Genomic DNA, 22,521 nt, shown 5'->3' with positions numbered 1-22,521 from the left:
CCTTGAGGCACCATGTTCAGCTCTTTGTAGCACCAAGCCAGGAGCCCCTTCAGTGAAGGGCCCTCCTACAACCTTCCCTCAGGGGGCTCTCTTCTCTCCCAGCTTCTAAGTTTCCCCGCCTGGCTGACAGCCATAGCTTTAGGGTGATGCAAGCTCTACCCCAGGTGAAGGAAGACGGAGACTGCTGACTCCTGATCTGCCCGCAGAAGCAGAACACCTGCCAGACTCCATCCCACTCAGAGTTTGCTGTGGGCCCTTCCTGGCTGTTGTGCTTCTGGGAAGGCTTGGAGCAGTCAGCGAGCGAAGGGGCTCTGCTCTACCGAGGTGAGGGCTCGGCTCACTTAGCTTGAGCCCAGAACATCGATTTGCTTTCAGATGCCAGGAACAGAAAATGTAACTGGCTGCAGGGTTTTGCTTTTTTATTTTTTAATTTTTTTTAATGGCGGCTTTTGCAGTTGTTTGCAGTGGGTTTTCTCTCTACTGCTAAACTTGGGAGGATGAGATGGGCAACAGAGTGAGACTCCATCTCAAACAAACAATAAAACAAAATGGAAGCTTTGTCACGCTTCCAAAAACAAGCATTCTGGGTGTCTGATAGCTGACACTGTGATATAACGACCCCAGAGTTGGGTTATCAGGCTGGCTATGCCTGTGTTCCAAACTCTTCTCCTTCAGTTGTATTGGATCAGGGCCAACTCTAATGACCAGGTCTTATCTTAATTGCCTCTGTAAATACCCTTTCTCCAAACACAGCCACACTAGGGGATGGGATGGGGACAAGTAGAAATTAAGTGTGGCTTTCTAGGCTGCCGTTCAGAACATGGCAGAACTCCTGGTCTGTCAGCAACAGGCAGATCAGGGAGACAAAAGGATTGTCAGGGAGAGGAACTCTTGGAGACTGTGGCCACAGACCACACGCAGTCATCATATACACAGCCAAACATATGTACACATGTCCAGCTGGGCGACCATAAGGATGGTTGGTGGTCTGGGAGGGAATCTATTACCTCAATGGGCTGGTCCGGAAGCACAAGTCCAGCCTGGAAAAGGGTACACCGTTGGCCTAGGGGCCTAGGTGGGGCTGCTGTGAGCTACCTTGATCTGGCTCCATTCTCCTCACACAACACTTGAAATCTCATCCCAAGGTACCTAGGCTGAGAGATATATGTGGCTTGCCTTTGGTAGAACTCAATCTGCTGGAGATGTTGTATAACAAAGAGGATATTAGTTCCCTGGCCAGAGGTACCCAGGTGAAGCAAGCACAAAGCTGCAGAATAGCCTCTGGAAACATACTAGTGCCCAAGACCCTTAGTTGTTTACTTGTGTGGGCCCATGGTGACCTGCCAGCTGGAGCAAGATGGAGGACATCCTTGGCCTAGATCCAGGTCTAGATCTGCCCAGTATTATAGAACTTGGGGTCCACTGACAGATTCAGAGGGTCTCCCCTCCATATAGAGCCTGTGGGTGTCCCCCTAGATTGTGGTGTGTGTTTATGCCCTGTCTTGTGACTCTCCATATAAAAGAATTAATTGTTTGTTCCAAATAGGAAGGGACTAAAGTAAGATCCCACCAAGTTTAGCTTAGAAAAATGTATAAATGAGTCTGCTGGGGTTACACATGGGGTGATTCACAGCAGCTGCGCCACTGAAAAGTCCCAACCTCTAATTTTTTTTAACCCCTTACATACTTTTGCATTTCTAAGAGGACATGCAGCTCAGGCAGGAGGGGTGGCAGTTGCACTCTCTGGATAGGTATATTGGGGCTTCCTCTTCATAACCCAGTGTTGTAGACCTAGCTGCCTCCCATACAGTCCAACTTACTTCATTGTCCTAGTTTGCTATCTGTTGTCATAATAAAACACCACAACCAACACCAGCCTGGTGAGGAAAGGGTTTATTCGGCTTGCATAACCCCATCACAGTCCATCATGAAGGGAATTCATGGTCTGAGCTCATGACAGGAACTAGGAGCCAGGAATTGAGGATATGAGGAATTCTTGCTCAAGGTAGCTTTCTCAGCTTGTTTTCTAATACAATTCAGGATGGTCTGCACAAGGGCAGCAAGGCTGGGTTCTCCCACATCAATCGTTAATCAAGAAAACGCCCCCAGAGGCTCCCATACAGGCCAATCTGATGGCAGCATCTTCTCAATCAAGCTTCTCTCTTGTTGAAAGACTCTAGTTTGTGTGAAGTTGACAAAAACTAACCAGCGTATAAGACTTTGGCCCAAGATCCCCTGTAGATTACCACAGCTGTTCAACTTTCGTGATGGTAAAGGTCATAGCAAACTCAGAAGAAATAGTTATGTTCTATCCTTCCTCCAACTCTTACAGTGTTTCTCTGTCCCCCTTCGCCAGGCTCTCTGAACCTTAGGAGAGGTGTTGTGTGTTCTCATCTACTCAGGGATGGCCATTGTCTACCACAGGACTACTGGAGATAACAGCAACCAACCCTCCTTAGAGTAATGGAATAACCCAAGCCAGTGAGCGAAGTCTCGCAGACAAGCTAGGCATAGTGATGTCTTAGTTTTGTTTCCCATCACTGGGACGGGATACTCTGACAAACACCGCTTAAGGGAGAAAGGGTTTGCTTTGGCTCGAAGTCCAAGATCCAGACCATCATGGCAGGTAAATCAAGGCAGGAGAAGCTTAAAGCTTAAAGCATCTGGTCACAATAACATCCACAATCAAGCAGCAGAGAGAGTGCAATGAAGAATTGCTAGTACTCAGCTCACACTCTCCACTCTATACAGTTCAGGAAGCCCTGGTGGGGGAAACAGCGCCACCCACAGGAAAGATATAATCAGCCAATATAATCAAAGTAAGCTCCCGGGGCACATGGCCAGAGGATTGCCACCCAGGTCTTTCTAAAATCTTTCAGGTTGACAATTGACACTCCCGTCACAGTGGCACAGATCTACAATCCTAACTAAGTCTGAAGGTTGGAGCAGGAAGATAAGTTCAAGGCCAGCCTCGCGCTAAAGATTTAGATCCTGTCTCGAAATTAAAAATCAAAAAGAGGACTGAGGAGATGACTCAGCGGATAAAGTGCTTTCGTGTATTCATAAAGCCAAATTCCAAATCAAGCACCACACAAAGGCGGACATAGCAGCATGCCTATAACCCTAGCTCTGGGGACGCTGACACAGGAGGCTCTCTCGGGCTTATCTGGCAACTAGTCTTGCTGAATTCACAAGCTCCATATTCAATAAGAGACCATACCTCAAGAAATAAGATGGATCTGGGCATGGTGGCACACAGCTTTAACCCCAACACTCAGAAGGCAGAAGCAGAGAGGCAGGCAGATCTCTGAGTTCCAGGCCAGCCTGGTCTACGGAGTAAATTCCATGGCAGCCCAAGGCTACACAGAGAAAACTTATCTCAAATCAGATAAAATATAAAATAAAAATAAATAAAATAAACTGTAAGGTGGAGTGATTTATGAAATGGCTCAACAGTTAAGAGCACTTGCTACTCTTGCAGAAGACTCATGTTTGGTTCCCAGGACCCACATAGTAGCTCACAACCCGCTGTAACTCCACCTCCAGGGGATCCAACATCCTCTTCTTACCGCTGAGGGCATCATGTGTGCATGTGGGACACAGGCATATGTGCAGGAAAAACAAACACCTAAACATATAAAACAAGAATAAATAAACTGTTCTAAAAATAAACAAGGCAGAAAGTGGTCAAAGATGGCACCTTCATTAACCTGTGGACCTCACACTCATGAACACACACACACACACACGCATGCACACACACACTAGAGCTGGGGATACAGCTCAATAGGAGAGCATTTACTCTACATGTATAAGGTCCTGGGTTTAATCCTCAGTTGTTGTTTTTTAAGTCATGGACATCCAAATGACCTATACCCTTTTTATCTTGTTTCAGTGGACAATAGCCAGAGACTCCTCTGACCTGAGTCCACCGGTAAATACTCTTTTCAGTGCCCATGTTACTTACTGGAAGAAATCACTGCTTTTCAAGGGGTTCTAAGGAGTCAGTCCAATTTGTGGGGACAGAGGAAATGTCGTCAGTCCAGGGTATGCGTGCTTAACTTGAGTGGGTGAGTTGTCCACAAATCCAGCAGTGTGACCACTTGGGAATCTCTGCAGTAACTTTCACAACCATAAAAAGAATTTCTAAATTAATCAGTACCCCCAGAGTTCGTGTCTCTAGCTGCATATGTAGCAGAAGATGGCCTAGTTGGCCATCATTGGGAAGAGAGGCCCCTTGGAGTAGCAAACTTTATATGCCCCAGTACAGGGGTATGCCAGGGCCAAGAAGTGGGAGTGGGTGGGTAGGGGAGGAGGTCAGGGGGAGGGTATAGGGGACTTTTGGGATAGCATTTGAAATTTAAATGAAGAAAATATCTAATAAAAAAAAGAAAAGAAAAAAAGAAATTCTACTGGACAGTTTGAATGTTGCAGTAGTCCACGAGGATTAACACAAATGTTTAGAAGGTAATCTGACAGGTGTATCACATTTTCTAACCAACGATAGCAAGAGCCTTCATGCTGGGGCCTCCAGCTTCTCTAGCCACAGGTTTTTGTCCTGGCTCACAGCATCAAACATATTATGGAGTAGGCCTTAAATTCAATCTGAAATCAGTTGTTTGCACCTTTAACAGTCCAGACAGTTCATACCAGTGAGCGCATTTTCCTGGAACGCCACTATTGTAAGCAGGTTGGGTTCACAACCATGCTGGGCTGTTGGGGACATTTCTCCTAGTAGCCTGCATAGCACTTTCTGACACCAGGAAAGCAAGCCAATAGAGAGGAAGCGTCCGGCTCCATCATAGGTTAACGTCCCTAGCTCCTGCAACTGGAGTGTGTGGTTGTCTCCTGCAGCTGCAACTTACCATCTAGTTCTAGTATACAGTCAGACATAGTAGCAATGCCCCATATGATATGGAAGTCCCCAAGAGCCTTGTGATGGTTTCTATATGCTCTGCCTAGGGAGTGACATTCTTAGAGGTGTGTCACTGTGGCTGTGGGCTTTAAGACCCCTCATCCTAGCTGCCTGGAAGTCAGTATTCTGCTAGCAGCTTTCAGATGAAAATGCAGAACTCTCAGCTCCTCCTGCACCATGCCAGCCTGGAAGCTGCCATGTTCCCACCTTGATGATAATGGACTGAACCTCTGAACCTGTAAGCCAGCCCCAATTAAATGTTGTCCTCATAAGAGTTGCCTTGGTCATGGTGTCTGTTCACCACAGTAAAACCCTAACTAAGACAAGCCTCCCCGGCCAATAACTTACAGTGAAATAATCAACCCTGCCACTGGGATCTGTATTCAGTAACTTTCTTGAGTATAGGGATACTTCTCCCCACACCTCTAGGGTACACTCTACATTTAAGTCTTTAACTGCAGTCATAGCAATCTGTGATTTCAAACACCGAGACCCTGCAGTGTTATGGGGAAGGTAAATGTCAGCCTGTGCGCATTAGCATTCATGACTGCTGGTTTTCCAGAGTGCCCATATGTAACACTGAGTTGGGTGAGACTCTTGGTGACGTCACTGGTCTGTTAACACAGTGATGCTTGCAAGAAGCCTATGGCAGTATGCAAATGAGAGGATATTTGCTTGCCCTGCCTACAAGCATAAACCCTGTGATGTCTACTTGCCAGTCCCATAGTGGACAGGTAGATTGTGCGCTTTTCTCACCAAAGCATGTATTTGCCAAGGTCCTCATTGGAAGCCGACCCCAGGTGTCAAAACAGCAGGCAGAATATACATGTGTTTCTTGGACATGCTGGCTCTTCTCCAGCCTATGTTGGCACTCTGATGATCAGACTTTATATGAACCCAGCAAATAGCTTCTTGTGGCACTCGAAGCAGATGGCCTGCATTTTGTATTTTGGTAAAGATATCTGATCCCGAGTTTCCAGGAAGGCTCAACAGGCTGTGTGCTGCCATGTGAGAAACCACTAGGGACTCTGGTTTCTGCTGAGCTCTGTTATACATCCCTTACAGTCTGTTGTCCTCACCGTGGCCAATCCAGAGCCCGCCAGTTCTCTCTTCCCCACTGACCATCCAATACAGCCAGCTGTCAGCAGATGATGCCCCGGGTCAAGCCTCAGAGCTGGCACCGTTCCCATTACTCTTAAGCCAGCTGTGGGCCACCCCTCCCCTCTCTTCTCTCCAGGCATATGATGAAAGCATTTCTGCATATGGCTGCAAACACCCACTCCTCTCTGGTGACCTTGTCTCTACTATCGATGTGACAAGCACCCACAGGAACGAGAAGAACCGTTGTCAGCACCTTGCCTAGCAGGGATGTTGGTTCAAATACCAGGCAGGACTCAGTAGCTTGGAAAGACACTGAACCCAGTGCAACCTGGAGGGCACTAGTGAAAGCGCTCGCAAGCACCACACCGTATTACTATAAATGCGTGCCACCCTTGCAGAGTTACATTCTGTGCCACCCCAGAAAGAGGTGACCCTTTGGAAGGCTTCCTTCATCCCGACTTTTTACCAGATGAGCTGCTTTCGCTGTCACTGAGATGGAACCAGCGACAGTGCTTTCTACACAGCTAGCAAACCCCTCTTCTAGCACTATATACCAAGCTCTTATCTTTTCCATGACTGAGATCAAAGCCCCATCAGGACTATATTGCTCAAGCCATTTCTTATGTAGCCCCTGGCTGTAGCCCTCTGAGCTTCTGGTAGCTTCTAACATGAAGGAACACTGGAGGATGGAAGCATAAAACTGTTTAGTTTTCGTTCAAAAAAAAAAAAATCGTCAAGCCTTACCGATCCTTTCTGGCCCAATGTCATATGGCGCCCTTCTGTCAAGTTAGACAAAGTATAAGCAACTCAGGCAAGGTGGAGCATGAAAGTGTTCCACCGTTCCAGGAGCCCTAGGAACAGCTGCAGCTGGTCTATACCTGCCCGTACCGGCTGTTCTAGGATGTCCGGAATAACTGTGTTAAGTATCATCCATATCTTATTCTACCATAAGACACCCCCAAGTCTTACAGCTGTGCCAGGCCTTGCACCTGGAGTGGATCGGTTTCCCATCCTCAGTCCTGGATTTGAATGTACTTACCACCCCAGGTGCTTTTCTAAGTCTAGAAGACACTCAGATCTGCCTCCAATCATCCGTGTAGTGAAATCTTTTAAAGACTTTTAAAACATCTATTCTTGGGCTGGAGAGATGGCTCAGGGGTTAAGAGCACTGGCTGCTCTTCCAGAGGTCCTGAGTCCAATTCCCAACAACCACATGGTGGCTCACAACCATCTGTAATGGGATCCGATGTCCTCTTCTGGTGTGTCTGAAGACAGCTACAGTGTACTCGTATACATATAATTAAAAAATAATTCTTTTTTAAAATGCCTATTCTTAATTTTGTATGCATGGATGTTTTGTCTGTATGTGCATCACTTACATAGCTCATGCCCACAGATGGCAGAAGAGGGTGTCAGATCCCCTAGAGCTGAAGTCATAGGAGATTGTGAGCCACCCAACATGAGTGCTAGGAGCCAAACTGAGGTCCTCTACAAGGGCACTACTCACTTTTTTGAGCCATCTCTACACCCTATAAGGGTACTTTAAAAAGTGTTAGCAAGCTCCTGTACAACAAAGGACTCGTCATTTGTACCAGCTATTCTACCAACGAGCAGTGTACGGGTGTGGGAGTCCCTGTTTTGTCTGGATCTCTATAATCCACAGTCTTCTCCATCAACTCCCTGGCTTCTTTTAACATACATACTTAGTTTTACTTTACATGTATGAATTATTTGCCTGTATGTGTACCACATATATGCTTTCTACCTGCAGAGGCCAGAAGAGGATGTCAGAGCCCCTGAACCTGGAGTTACAGCCGCTTGTGAGCTGTTAGGTGGGTGTTGAAAATTGAGCACAAGTCCTCTGAGAGAGCAACCGAGGTCCTTAACTACTGAGGCATCTCTACAGGGCCCTGTCTGGCTTTATCACTGTTGAAAGGACTTTGGGCTGAAAAAATAATTACCTTTCCTAATTCTTTAGTGGTAGCTGTGATTCAGGCTCCCCCACTTTGCCATTACAGTTCACAGTATCAGGAGAAACTCTCCCATAGTGTCGTGTGACTCTTCCTGGGAAAGTGTGAATGCACATCTATTCTCTCCAGACTGGACATGAATGATAGGCCAAAGAGAACATCCCTCCACATCTAATTTAGGAAACAGCGAGTTGTTTTGGGTTACCTATAGAAGCATGGGTAACTCAAAGGTAAAAATCCTACCTCCGACGTGGGAGACAACTCACAAACACATCCTTAGAGCTCTCTGCATAACTTGCAGGTAGCTCTGCCTTGTGGGAAGTCTCCTCCCACAGGCAATTATTTTCTGCTTTTGTAACCTTGAGCAGGAGCCTTGTAAACCTTACACATTTTGCTTACTACCTGAGTCTTAAGAGCCTTCCTTTGGGGGTGGGGTGGGGGCGAGTGTTCCAGTTTAGATGAAGTAGCTACACGCAGCAGATGGGGGTATGCAGGGAGTACCCCAGCAACATACCAACTCCTGGGATATTTTTTTGCTAAGGAGAAATCTAAAATCTTAATTGCCTAACCTTGGGACAAGCTTGGTGTGTTTCACCTGTACTGGCCTTCCTCCATATCTAACCACTGCTGCCATTGCCTCTTAATGTTCGGGGAAGTTTCCATCAATCAGAGCACACTCAGGCCTAGCATCCACCAAAGCCCAAATGTCTTACATATTAGGGGATCAATAAACCCAGGATTCAGCATGGAGCCTCCAGTCACCCTGAATGGCCTCACTTATAGGAACTCTTAGTCACTCCCCTCAGAGCCCTAGGATGGCTCCCACCCCAGAGATCTCTCTCCACAGCAGAGAATCTGGTGGGACCTGTCTGCCAGGACCAAGTTGCTTTGCAAACTCCTTCATTTTGGCTAAATAGAGACAATTCCTGAAACATAAAGGTTTTGGTTCCCAGTGACTTGTTTTCTTGATTCTTGGCACTCCCCAGTCTATCCATTCAGGTAAAAGGCCTGAGAGATGCTTATTAGTCACCTGATGTTCTTTTACCCACCATGTTCCTTATTTCCTTCGTTACCCCTAGCAACAGCCAACAGTGGGCCTAAAAGGAACATTTTCACTTCTCTTCCCACTTTTCTGCCCTATAGTTATCCCAGCCTGGAAGCAGATTTGGCTTTCTGGAATTACAGATCTGCTTCCCACAGGTCTGTTTCCAACAAAGCCTGAGCTATTGTAGAATCAGCCATCACCATGTGGACTCTAGGGACCAGAATCACCAGTCTCTGTGGCAAGCACCTTTACTTGCTGAGCCATCAACCTGGGCATAAATGATTTTCCTAACATTTCTGGAATAGCTGGCTTTCACGCCCAGGTGAGTGACAGAGCCATTTGGATTAACTCTGAAGAGAGGTGACAATGGCTTTTACAACAAGACCCCGGCACAGAATGTCAGATACAGAATGTCACGTCTCCGCCCAAGGCGGAAATGATTCAGATCCTCTATTCTTTTGACCGAAACAACACAGGTAAGGTATAAAAGTAAAATAAGTAAATGATTCTATAAAAATAGCCACTCTGGGACTGGGGAGATAGTCTAGGGGTTAAAGTTCTTGCTATGCAAACATGAGGTTCTGAGTTCAAATTCCCAGAATACAAGTAAAATGCTGAGCATGGCTGCACATAAACCCAGAGCTGGGGCAGCAGGGGAGGACAGAGGGGGAGAGCAGGAGGATCGCTGGGGCTTCCTGCCAGCCTAGCTCCAGGTTCAGTGAGAGGCCCTGTCTCAAGGGAAGAAAGTAGAGCACGACAGAACAGGATGCCCAATCTTGTTTTCCTCTGGCCTGTACCTGTTTATAGGGTATATACTCCTACCCACAAACACGCTCATAGAACACACACACTCAAGTGCACACACACACACCTCTTTATTTTAATTACTTATTTATTTTATGTATATGAGTACACTGTAGCTGTCTTCAGACACACCAGAAGAGGGCATTAGATCCCATTACAAATGGTTGTGAGCCACCATGTGGTTGCTGGGAATTGAACTCAGGACCTCTGGAAGAGCAGTCAGTGCTCTTAACTGCTGAGCCATCTCTCCAACCCCCATTCCCCCTACACACACACACACACACACACACACATATATATTTTTTAAGTTAAACAATAAAAATAGGACTGGGAAGATAGTTTAGTGGGTAAGGCTTTTATTGCACAGGCATGAGGACCCGAGCTGTGACCCTCACTCAATACATGGAAGAGCCCAATGTGGCAGCACATATCTATAATCCCAGTGTTCTTCCTACGGCAAGATGGAAGGAGGAGACAGGAGAATCCCCAAAAGCTCACAGGCCAGCTAACAAACAGCAAAGAAAGCCTGCCTCAAACAAGACTGACAAAGTGGCCCTTTGATCTCCACGTGTATGCCAGGGTACAAGAATGCATGTATTCATACAGACATAAAGATAAGGGGGAAAAAAGATTTTAAAGCATCCCAACAGTAAAATGGGAACAGCTCCCACAAACCTGTCCCGTGACCACCCTGATATATGCTCAAGTTGAGGGACCAGCAAAAAAAGAAAACCCAGCTGCCATGGGAACTTCAGCTTAGCTTGGTCTTCACCGCTGAGTCAACTCCATCCATCTCTCTCTCTCTGCCCATCTGGACACAGGTCTGCCCATTGCCTCTAGTACCACGACACTAGTGTAGGTTTCACCTCACTTCCTTAGCTCCATTACACACTGCAGCTCAGCTGAACTCTAACTCTGGGGTGTGGCTCTGCCAGTGTCCCTAGCAACAGCTCCCTAACAGGACTTGTCACTCACCCCACCAGGGACTCTACCTCTATGTCAGCTTCCTGCCTCTACCTCCACTATGGCCTCCCTGAATTCCGCAGCAACCTTCTTAGCCCTGTTGCAGACATTCTGTAACCTACCTATGGCCAGAAATACTTACCGTGTGCCATTTGAGGTCTAATCAGAGTGTTAACATTAGTAGTCATCATGGGAATAAAAGAAGCTGTGCTTGCCTCGGTCACTAGCAAGAGCCAATCTGGACCGCTTGACCAATACCAGTCAAAGGAGCCAATGTAGCTGGTGAATTTGTTATTTGTTACTCAATAAATTCTGGTATTGTAAAAAGACACAAATGTGTTTATCTGTTTCTGACATTTTGTATTCACAACGAATACCCACTTGTAGGGTCACTAGCTCCTGTTCTTGGCTGGTGCTGGACAAGAGTTTCAGTTTCACTGACAGAGTCCAGGGGCTCTCTGGAGCCTTCCTGCCTCCCAGGACAGAAAGCAACCATTTATAGTGGTCTTACTGTTCCTTGTTGGGTTGTAAAAATCCTGGTGGTGGTGGTGGCTGGGGGGGGGGGTGGGGAGGGAGGGGAGCAGGTGCTATCCCCAAGGCAGGAAATCCTGAGGAAGGAGACTCATTACCTCTGCCCTTCCAAGGACCTTGTGGTTTGTAGAAGCCAGTGACGCAGGAACAAGGCAGTGACACTAACACAAAGACAATCCATTGCAACTGGGGAGGTCCTACACTACCCGGTACTCTGTATCCAGGTTCCCATGTGAACGGCCACTGTCAGGAATTCTCTTGAACACAGACACGGCTCAGTTGTATATCACTGAAGACAGCATCTCCTCAGGCCGACCCTAGGCTGTACACAGCAAATTATCCTGGCCACCAGACAAAGGGGCCATGTGTCCAGATGGCTCAGAGCTTATGTCCAGACACTGGAGCTTCCTAGCAGAAGACACTTCATTTTCTTCTTAGAGAAAAACTTGGACCACGTGAGCAAGCCCAAGCCACGGGCTTAGCAGTTGAGTCTTACTGACAAGAGAAGGATATGATTCTCCAGAAAGGAGCCACTCCAAAACAGAATCTCTTCCACAAATGAAGGGGTGTGGGGGTAGGGACAAGCCGGAGCATGCTTGAAAGCTGAAAAGAACAAGAATGGTACCAACAGTCTATGCACATCCCGCTCAACCCACCTCATTAGAGGATAGGTAAGAGACTGGGGACTACATGAAAGATGGCAGGAAGCACACAGGCCACTAACCTTCTGGGGAAAGCAAGCAAGGAGATGCCCTACCTCCCTGTACCAAATGCTGGTAAGCCAGAAAGCCCCATGCCACTGGTAGGAATGAATGAGAAATGGCACAGGCTCTCTGGAAAGCAGCTTGTCTGTTTCTTGCGAAAGGCAACATGCAGTTTGGGACCTAGCAACTGCCTTCCTGGGCACGGTCCCAGGGAAATGAAACAGCACAGGAGGGAAGGGGGGGCTGCTTCCCAACAACCTTGTAAACACGTCCTTCAGTGGACAAAGGATCCCAAAGCTGTGATGCACACAGCGCAGAGGCAGCTGTTCAGGAGGCTGAATGAACCACCATTCAATACACAGCCACTCTTGTGAATCTAGGCAGCGATGCCTGAATGATAATCGGCAAGCTCCGCCAAGTTGCACGCTGGACAATTACATTTATCTAGCATGTTGGCGTTGAATCTAAACGGATGAGGTGGAGACGACACTTAAAGGGTTTGCTAGAGGTTTGATACAGGCATCTGCAGCACAGGAGGCACTAACATTGTGTACTAGTCATGTAAAATGGCGCCCCCAGGGAGACTTCACCAAGCACACAACAGCTTTCATAACTTCATTCTCCAAGAGCCGTGGGCCACACCTATCATCCCAGGACTCGACCGAGGCAAGAGATTGCTAGTTCTAAGCCAGCCTGACCAAATATAATAGTGGAGAATATACCCAGAAAGTCGAAAGAGCACAAGAAGTGACTAGATTTAAATATCTGTAAAGGTCCGCGTTAAGGGACAGAGCAGGGGAGGTCTGCGCCTGGCTTTGCCGGGAAGGAGGGGCGGGGTCGGATGATTCCAGGGGGCTACAGGCCGTGCACTACTGGGTCCGCCATCCCAGCGCACCACAGATGGCAAGCCCGATGACTGAGAAATAACACGAAGCCTGCAGAAGAAGGCTTGGAATCCTGAGAAGAGGCGCACGCCGGGAGAAAGGCGCCGCCCGCAGCCCAGAAGCTTGCACAGGCACAGACGCCTGCTTAGCATCCTCGCAAGCGAAGCTCGAGCCCGCAGCCTCAGCATCACAAGGAGCGAGGGCAGTGTCTCCTAGAGCGGACCCGAAGGGGCGGGGAGAGGTAGGCGGGCCTACGGCCGCAGCACAGGATCACAGAGAGGCCGGGCGGCTGCTCCTAGAGCGGCGCCAGAAGGGCGTGAACGAGCAGGCGGGGCTCCGGAGCTTGCGGCGGTACCACCGAGAACCCGGCGAGGATCCTAGAGCGGCACTGGAGTGGGTTTCGAGCGGTGGGCGGGGCTTGGAGCGCACGGCAGCACCACCGAGAGGCCGGGGAAGGTAGAGCGGCACCAGAGGGGCGGGCGCCTTTAGGCGCGGGAGTGGCGGGCTCAAGTGGGCATTGTTAACGGTCGCCCGCCCGCCGGTCAGCCTGCCTACGGCCACGTTCCGCCGGCGTCTGTGCTCGGCACCCATCAGGTACTCTCTGCGTGTGTGCACGGTAGCTCCGACCGGGCGAAGGCCGGCTTCTGAGTCCTTTCTCTGTAGACCACCTCGGCGGTGTTGCAGAGGTCCTGGAGGCGGGGAAGGTGGGCCGGACTACCTAGCGAAGCCCCTTGTTGCTGGATGCATTGAGCGCCTTATCCTGCCGGCTCCAGCAGCTCCTTGATGGACCTGAGTCCCTAGGTCAGCGGAATTCAACTAAGTTGCCTGAATCACTCGCACCTACTCCTGTGCACAGGCCTGTGAAGGGAGGGGGCAATAAGCTAAGTCGCTGGGGTCCTTTCTGGTTTTAATGACTATTTAAGTTTTCAGTGAGGATGGTCCTTGGTGAGCAGACAGACACCTGGGTCCCGCTTGTCATTCCTCTCACCAGAGTGATGGTGTTTGAATTGGTACTGAGTGATGCTGCAGACAGGGACTCTCGGGTGTCTCCTGAGCTGTCCCACAATCGACAAACACTTTCAGATGCTGACATAGAGCAAACAGACGCCTAGCCGATAGCTGCCTGGATCTTGGACTTTGAATCCGGATAAGAATTTTATCTGCTGGGTTAGATATGTGGGTATTTGTCAAATGCTTAGAACAAAATACAGTGTGTTCCCAAAGTGTTTTTAGGAAAGTGTGGGTGCTCTAGATGGAACTGCCAGCAGAGCCCACCCCTTTGGGCCTCTGGGAGTAAAGGGGATGGTGCAGGTTTAGAGATAAAGAGGGGTCACATAGAGAGAGCCACATCAATACAAGAGGCATCCTTTGGGGGTCTAATGGGGTTTGCTGTGGATTATGAGGAGAGCCCTGAGTTTTCCAGGCTCAGAACCAGGCTGTTGTATGATAGTTACTTCCTGCTCCAGGGTGTTTGCACAGTTCCGATGTGGGCAGGTAGAGAGGATAAGAAGAACAGGGAAGGTTCTATTTGGGGAGGTGGAAAATGGCCATTGGTCCATAATGGCTATGGCTTTCTCTGGGATGAGTGAAAATCTTGTCTGCAGGCCCAGGAGTGTCCGTGGCTGAGTGAGAGAGTCACTCAAAGAGATGAGCATACTGTGGACCAGAGTCTCTGAGCTCAGCTTCTAGGCCTGGGGCTAGAGCTCTGGGGAGTCCACTTTAGTCTGAGGGGCTCATCATGTGAGCAGCTGGGAAGACAGTGGAGCTGCAGAGAGCTAAGAGCTGCCTCTGACCTGTTGTTCATGCTTTTGCCTCCAGAAGTAAGACGAGTGGTTCCGTCTGCTCGATGCAGCTTCATAAGCAGGAGCTGTCCCTGACAGCGAAGTCCCAGAGAAGGAGCCAGGCAGCCACTGTCTGAAAACCCTCAGCCTTCCCTGGCCTCCAGGGGGGTTTCCTGCTTCCTAAGAGCAGCAATGGAAAAGCCTGCAACTAGGAAAAAGAAGAATCAGGCCCCAAAGGAGGAGGCAGGTGCGCAAAAGGCCACTGTCAAGGGAGAGAAAACATCAAAGGGGAAAAAGCCAACCAAGAAGCCAAGAAAGCCCCGCAGACCCCGAAAAGAACCTGTCCTGAGCCCCGAGGACGAAGCACATATCTTTGATGCCTTCGATGCCTCGTTTAAAGATGACTTTGAGGGTGTCCCCGTGTTTGTCCCTTTTCAGAGGAAGAAGCCCTATGAGTGTGGTGAATGTGGACGGATCTTTAAACACAAGACCGATCACATTCGCCACCAGAGAGTTCACACTGGAGAGAAGCCCTTTAAGTGTGACCAGTGTGGGAAGACCTTCAGGCACAGCTCAGATGTCACCAAACATCAAAGAATTCACACCGGTGAGAAGCCCTTTAAATGTGGGGAGTGTGGAAAAGCCTTCAACTGTGGTTCTAACCTTCTGAAACACCAGAAAACACACACTGGAGAGAAACCTTATGGCTGTGAGGAGTGTGGAAAATCCTTCGCCTACAGCTCCTGCCTCATCCGGCATCGGAAGCGTCATCCGAGGAAGAAGCACTGAGCAGGGCGGTCTACAGCTATGGATCCTTGTCAAATACCTGATGGTGGTCCAGAGGTCTTATGCAGTGTGCTCATCCGGCCACCCGTCTGTCATTGAGAGGAAAATCTACCCATCAGACATGAGAGCCCACAGAGGCTTTCTGCCCTTAGAGTCTTCACTTAGTGGTAACACGGTGCTTCTCGGAGCTTCCTGAAGCTCCAGCCATTTTCCAGACTACTTTATGCTACTCAGGGCCATCTTTGGAACAGTTTTGGGTCGCTGAGAACTTTATAGAGCTAAAGAGACACCCCTGTTGGAAAGGGCCACTGCCTTCCTTTGCTGCCTCTGTCTGCACCAACCACAGTGCTTTTGTCTCTTTATCTTGAAGACTTCTGGCTCTGTATGCCCAGCCCCATGCTGTCTGCTAGGGTGAGGAACCCTGAGGTGGATGACAGGCAACATTCTGACCAACTCTAAGGACAGCACCAAGTCCAGCTTGCTCATCTCTGTGCAGCTGACTTCAGTGGTCCTAGAGTTTCTCTCTTCTGGCTGAAACCACAGTCTTCGAGCTCAACCCTTGGGCCTAGAACTGGGTTACACTGCTTTCTCTTGTCCCAGCCACATCTTAGACAAGTGGCATGGATCCATCCAAAGTCTCAGCAGACCCTGGCACCCTGGCATAGTGGCAGGTTTCTTAGGCTAAGGCTTGTAGCTCCAGGGTGCCATCAGTAGCTTCTGTCCACTGCACCTTGAAAAACAACTGTGGCCCCACCCCACAGCAGCCTGCCATTCAGGTCAATTCCACTTCCTGCTGGTAAGCAGGGCAAGACCACGTGACTCTGTCTACTGTCTGCCCCAAGTGCTCTGTGAGGTCTGTGTTCTAAAGACAGCAAGTGACTGCTGACCAGGAGGGTAAGTTGGGGGGAAAGTTGGCAGCGATTTGGACATAAAGTAACAAATTATGGCTTTGGTCTTTGGGGCATCTGCCCTGAAGAAAGGGTCCCAGAAAGAGGACTCAGCCAGAAGTAGAGAAGGGCTTGTCAGCAGGTACAGAAACCACGAGAGGGCACTGCCCAAACGATGCAGGTGGTTATGTTCCCTGGCTGGGATGTTTGACCAGGTGTGGTAATCTGCCTGGTCAACCTGACTGGATCTAGAATCACCTAGGAGACATATCAGGTGTGTCTGTGAGGATGTTGCCAGGGAGATTTAATGGAAGAGGGAAGACCTAAATGTCCGTAGTGCCATCACACAGGCTTGAGTCCTAGACTGAATTCAAAAGGAGAAAGCTGGCCCATGGAGACAGCTCAGCAGGCAAAGGCACTTGCTTCTCACAGAAGCCTGACAATTGAGTTCAGTCCTGGAACCCATGCAAAAGATGGCAATGGAGACCCAACTCTTCAGAATTGACCTCTGACCTCCCCCTGCCCTCCATGCAGACAGCACTAGAGACATACACAGAGGTTTAAAAAGAAAAGCCTGACATTCATCTCTCTGCTTCCCAACTGTACTAATGTGACAGTCATGTCACACTCCCCACGATGATGGTCTGTATCCCTTCAAACCAGGAGCCAAAGAAACCCTTAAGTTGCTTTTTCAGACAGTTGCCACAATGACAAGGTTAGCCGTCCTCTTTCTAGAAGCTGAAACAACACTGTGTGTCTCTGGTGCCTCCTGTGGCACTGACCTGGCCAGGTTTGCTGATGCACTGTTAGGAAGTGCAAGCCGGGGCTGCTGTTGGACCAGGCTGCTTGTACTGCCCCTCCCTCCTTATGGAGCAGAACCTTCCAGGTCTAGGTTTTCCCACACTGTACTCTCCTTATGCAAGCATCCCCAGGAATATTTTACCAGTCTTGATCCCCATGGGAGAGGAAGGCTTAATCTAATATGAAAATCTAATGAAGTGAAATTGTGAGAAGATGAGTATCAGCTGGTGTAGGAGCTACATGGCATACTTGGGCAGCATGGTCTTGGAATAGAGGGGTTACCCACAAACTCTAGGGACATTGGAAGCCTGGAATGCTGCAAGGTGGCAAGGCAGCGTCCTGCTCCCAGCCTGTAGCCCTGTCCTTAAGGATATGTGCTAAGGTTTTGGGGTACAGAATTTCAGTTCCCTCAGTATTGAGGGGAAACCAAAGACAGTATGTGTTCATATACACCGAGAGGGCCACAAAGGCAGAGTGTGTGTGTTCATATACACCCAGAGGGCCACTCAGCAGGGTGGCCCAGTGTCATCCCACATGAATTTTGTTCTTGTCTTTGCAGCCACACAGCCACTCACCTGTTCGCATACTGCACAGCCCTTACAGAGGGCACAGAATGAATGGGTGTGGCCGTGTCCTAACCAAATTTGGCAGAAAGAGGTGCTGCCATGACTTGTTTGCAAGCCCATTTGTTTTATTGTTTTATTTTATTGAGATGGGGTCTCACTCTAGCCCAGGTTGTCTTGGATCTCACTGTGTAGCCTGAATTGGCCTCACTCACAGACCCCCCTAAGCCTGGAGTCATAGGCATGAACTATCAAACATGGCTAAAATAGGGCAAAGTGCTCCCTTAGGTTCTGATTTTTACTTTGTTTATTTCAGACAGGGTCTTGGTATGTAGCTCAGGCTGCTGAGAACTAACTATGTAGCCTAGACTGGCTGGCCTTCAACTCTCCGTGATTCTCTGCTTGAGCTTCTAGAGCGCTGGGGTTTATAGGCATGCACCCCCCCCCCCACGTGATTCTGACCCTGTTCTTCATGAGGACTGTAAGAGAGCTGGAGCCTCAGAGAGCTTGCAGGCTTGGTGTTCCAAGCCCTCCGTAAGCTTAGCCCTTCCTTCAGAGCTGGAGCTAGCTGTTGGTCAGAAAGGTGGCTTAAGGACATCTGGATCCCTGGGTGCCAGAACTGGACTGGAGCAGTTTGATGTTCCAGGAGAGTAACAATGTGGACACAGACTTTACAACAATGGAGATTAGTCAAACACAACCCAAGCCTGCCTGTATTGTCTGATATGATTCGATTTGTGCAGTGCTCTGGTAACTCTTGTCATTGGCAGGGAGAAATGTCACTTTGCATGGCTGCATAAAGAGCCCTTAACTTAAAGAGAAACATAGCTGGTCCCAGCTCAGCCACTTCCTAACTGAGCCACGTGACCCTTTCTGGATTAAATTGCAAATAATCTATTCTTTGATGTCTTCTCTACATTTAGGATGTATGGGACAGGCTCAGACAGTGTCATTCAATCAGATAGCCCTAGGTTGGCCCTGAGAGACACTGTGGCAGTGTCTGGGTAGCATGGTTGAGTTATCCACCCCCTCTCCCCACCCACCCACACACACACACAGGTTTGTTCGCAGTCACTTTTTGGCTTGGAGATGGAACCAGGATTTTCTGAGTGCTGGGCTGTTGCTCTGCCACTCAGCTATACCCCAGCCCAGGGTTCTTTGAAAAGAAGAATCAAGTTACTTGCATTTGGTTTGGTTTGGTTTGGATTGGTTTGTTTGTTTTGTTTTGTTTTTGAGTAGACCAGGCTGGCCTCCACTCACCAAGACCCACCTGCCTCTGCTTCCTAGGCTCTAGGATTAAAGGCCCACAGCACCACACATAGCCAGAGAACCATGGTTAAAGCCAATGTCTTGACCCCTGAGGAGAAAGGAGGTGGCGAGAACATGAGATAAGTCTGTCAGCTGCAGCCGTCTCCTTGCCTGGATCTGGCCATGTTGGGTGTACGCTGAACCTTGTGTCTCGGTGTCCAGTGGGGATGATGGTGCCCAACTCCAAAGAATCAGCTAGAATTCAGTGACTTGGTGTGTGAAAATTGAGGTGTGGCCAGGGGTGGCGACACACATCTTTAATCTCAGCACTTTGGAGGCAGAGGCAAGCAGATCTCTTAAGTACAAGGGCAGCCTGGTCTACATAGCCAGTTCCAGGATAGTCAGGACTATATAGTAAGACCCCTGTCTTAAAAAAAGAAAGCCCAGGTATTGCACTGGCTTGTGCCTATGGTCTTAGTGATGCAAAGTTCTTCTTGTATGTTGGCATGCATTTACGTTGTTTTGTGATTATCTTTATTTTTATGTGTTTGTCTGTTTACCACATACATGCAGTGTTCTTGGAGGCCAGAAGATGCTGTTGACTCCTCTGGAAGTGGAATTACAGTTAGCTGTTAGTCACCTTAGAGGTGCTAGAAACCAAATCCTGGTCCTCTGGAAGAGCAGCCAGTGTTTTTTAACTGCTGGGCCATCTCTCTAGCCCCTGCAGTTGTTGGCATTCTTAATGAGAGCAGATACTCATTCACACACATGGAAGGCTAGCCTGCAGGCTAGCAGCCCTGGATGCTCCCTACCCTAGGGGGACAGCTGAATTCAACAAAGTCTGCATGGAAAACAATGAAAGAAAAATTTTTTTCAACTGCAGTTCATGAGTATGGGAAAAGTCATACAACCAAACCAGCAGGAGGAGGTCATGGGACATGCCCAGCAGGAGGAGGAGGAGGAGCATGTCAGACTGCTGCTTGTGTTGTCCTCTAAGCGTGTGTGTGTGTGTGTGTGTGTGTGTGTGCGCACGCGCGCGTGCCTGACACTAGGTCTCAGCCCACAGCTGGAGCCCCACATCCCTTTGTACCCTCGATTTTCTTTGGGTAGCCAACAGAACCACTTTGCACTTAACCCACCTGTCCCTTCAGTGCGCTGTCTTCTAGCGAGTGAGGAACTGCCTCTTGTCATTTACACAGACTGTTCTTTGTTTTTTTTCTAGGCTGCTAGAGCAGATCTCTCCAGTAAGAAGCTCAGAGAACTCGGGAGTCAGTGTCTACCTCTACAGAGCACGGCAGAGACACTGGGCATGCTCCAGGGAGGCTTTCATCCCCACAGAATCCATTGGCAACAGGAAGGCTGTAGGTGGGCGAGCTCAGGGAGGCCTTTTGGACACCATGTGGTGACTACAGGTCACTTTCGCTTGTTCCCACCCTGAAGTTTAAGATGGCCACATCACAGCATTCATGAGCAACCATTAGTTCTGGCTCACTGAAGCCTGCTGAAGAGTTCCCAGCACCAGCTCTCTACATCAGTGAAAGACATTGTGAGCCGCCACCTGGGAACAGACGAAATGTTCAGAACCTTCTAGACGTCTTAAGATGTGTCCGGGGACAACGAAGACTACTCCAGCAAAGTAGTGGGATTCTGATTATAGAGCATGCGCAGCTGCAGCCAGAGATGTCTTACAAGTCCAGGCAGCCCATTTATTAGCACCTCAGCCTTCATGTCCAGTGGGCCTTGTCCTGCAGAGAGTTCCGAGCAGCCCAACTGCTGCTGAGCCTCGCTTAGAACAGAGAGCACTGCCAGGGCCTTACAACCAGCAAGTGAATGCGAGCTCGGAGCTGTACTAAGATCCATTCCTTCAGCTCCCTCTCAGCCAAGAGAGAAGGCAGAAGCCACCTCAAGGAGAGTTAGAAGGAGCTCTGGGCTGGGTCCAGGACTCTTCTGTTTGAGGAGAGCAGTGGGTTAGACCTGACTAGCTGCCTCCTTCTGTTTCTGGAAGTCTGTAGCTCCAGAGCATGTGCAGACTCCTTTCCTCCTGACCTTGGATCTGTCATCAAGACACTGACTTCCTGTGCCAATGAGTTGGGACATCAAGATGCCCTAAAAAGGAAGGCAGAACTGGGGCTCAAGAAAGAAAGGCTGTGTACCCTGACTCAAGGGATGGATGCTCTGTGGCTTCTAGGGAAGACTCAGGGGAATGGGGTCACCTCTGGTGTGGACCCCAGCTACAGTGCAGACAAGGAAACTGGCCTATGTGCCACATTTACCTTTAGGCCAAGCAATGGTGCCCACCTTCAGCCTACCCTTTCCAGTCCCTAGTGCCTGTGGAGTTGGGTGTTTGCTTTCTCCTGGTTCCTTCTCAAGGAAGACAAGTGGATTGACCTCCTGACTCAGATCCTATAGGACTAATGCTTGCATTGGGCAGCTCCCAGAAACACCTAAGTGAGTCTGTTTCCCTGCATCTGGGCCTGCAGTCATTTGCCTTTGGACCTGCAGAGGGTTCCCAGCACCTGCATACTGGTAGCTCCCAGCTGGCCTGTCCACATCTCACCTCAGCCACCTCATGATCTGGTGGAACCTCCTCTTTCTTGTTTCTGGCTGGTGCAGACACCCGTGTGTCCTAATACCCATCTGTATACTGCAGTGTGTGGTGCATTCCTCTTAAACAGCTGCAGCCATGGCCTGTTGTATTGTAGACGCTGTCCCCAGTCTGGTGTTTGACATTTGTGAATGCTTACGTCCGTGTAGTACCCTTGGTGCTGTGTCAGTGTTGTGCACATTGGACTAGACATTCTGCTTTGTTGTGCACTTGGTGGCTTCCTTCCTATGTGACTCCTCTGCTCCATGGACAGCAGCACTGATGCTCCACGTTGCCTTCCGGTTGCTGCCATGGTGCTGTGAGCAGATGCTGTTGGTGCTGCTCCTGGACATCTGTTTTCTCATAAAAGTAAATGTGTTTCCAACTTGCTTCCTGTGCTCTGTTGGGTTCCCTACAGTGTGGACAAATGTCCTCAAGGAAGCCACCAGCTTTCTCTACTGGAGACAGCTGCAAGACCAGGGTCCCAGCTGGTCACTGCTGCTTGGGAATGTCTAGGATACTTCCAGTGACCAAGCTCATGAGAGTATAACGCGTAATTGAAAAAAAGTCATCACTGCTGTACCATGGGTGAGGGTGGAGGTTGTATAAAAGCAAGACATCGCCTGCCTTTGTGACCCCAGATAATGGGATGCCAGGTTACGGTTTAGTTAGTTGTTCAGTACCTGTAGTGGGGACTGTGAGGGAAACCTGGGAAGTGTCCGTCCATTCTTCATTTAGGGCAGCTGTTCTCAACAAGGAGTGATCCTGCAAGGGACACTGATCAGTGTCTGGGAACAGTTTTGTTTTGAGGATCTGGTGAGAAGAAGCAAGGATTTAGCTAAACCTCACAGTACACAGGTCAACCCCAGCCCGGCAACAGGAGCACTAGTGCCACGTTACTCAGGAAGCCAGGGACTGAGTTAGGCTTGCAGGCAGCAGAAGCAACCCCGCTCT

The 22,521-nt window shown here is 49.1% G+C and overlaps 1 protein-coding gene across 2 annotated transcripts; it reads left to right on the top strand.

Annotated features, from left to right (window-relative positions):
• The first annotated feature begins 13,394 nt into the window (after positions 1-13,394).
• Positions 13,395-21,956, top strand: Zfp41 (ZFP41 zinc finger protein). 2 transcript variants are annotated; one of them, XM_021184289.3, is made up of 3 exons: positions 13,395-13,511; positions 14,736-16,378; positions 20,206-21,956. In XM_021184289.3, exon 2 carries the CDS (start codon positions 14,891-14,893, stop codon positions 15,485-15,487), a length of 597 nt encoding a protein of 198 aa, XP_021039948.1. In that variant the 5' UTR covers positions 13,395-13,511; positions 14,736-14,890; the 3' UTR covers positions 15,488-16,378; positions 20,206-21,956. The 2 variants fall into 2 exon arrangements, with proteins under 2 accessions (XP_021039948.1, XP_021039949.1); XM_021184290.3 differs by lacking the exon at positions 13,395-13,511 and adding an exon at positions 13,522-13,718.
• The last annotated feature ends 565 nt before the right edge of the window (positions 21,957-22,521 follow it).

The sequence above is a fragment of the Mus caroli genome, unplaced genomic scaffold (assembly GCF_978045245.1).
Source record: "Mus caroli unplaced genomic scaffold, Mus_caroli_1 scaffold_16, whole genome shotgun sequence".
NCBI lineage: Eukaryota > Metazoa > Chordata > Mammalia > Rodentia > Muridae > Mus > Mus caroli.
This window is presented reverse-complemented; position numbering and strand designations above follow the sequence as displayed.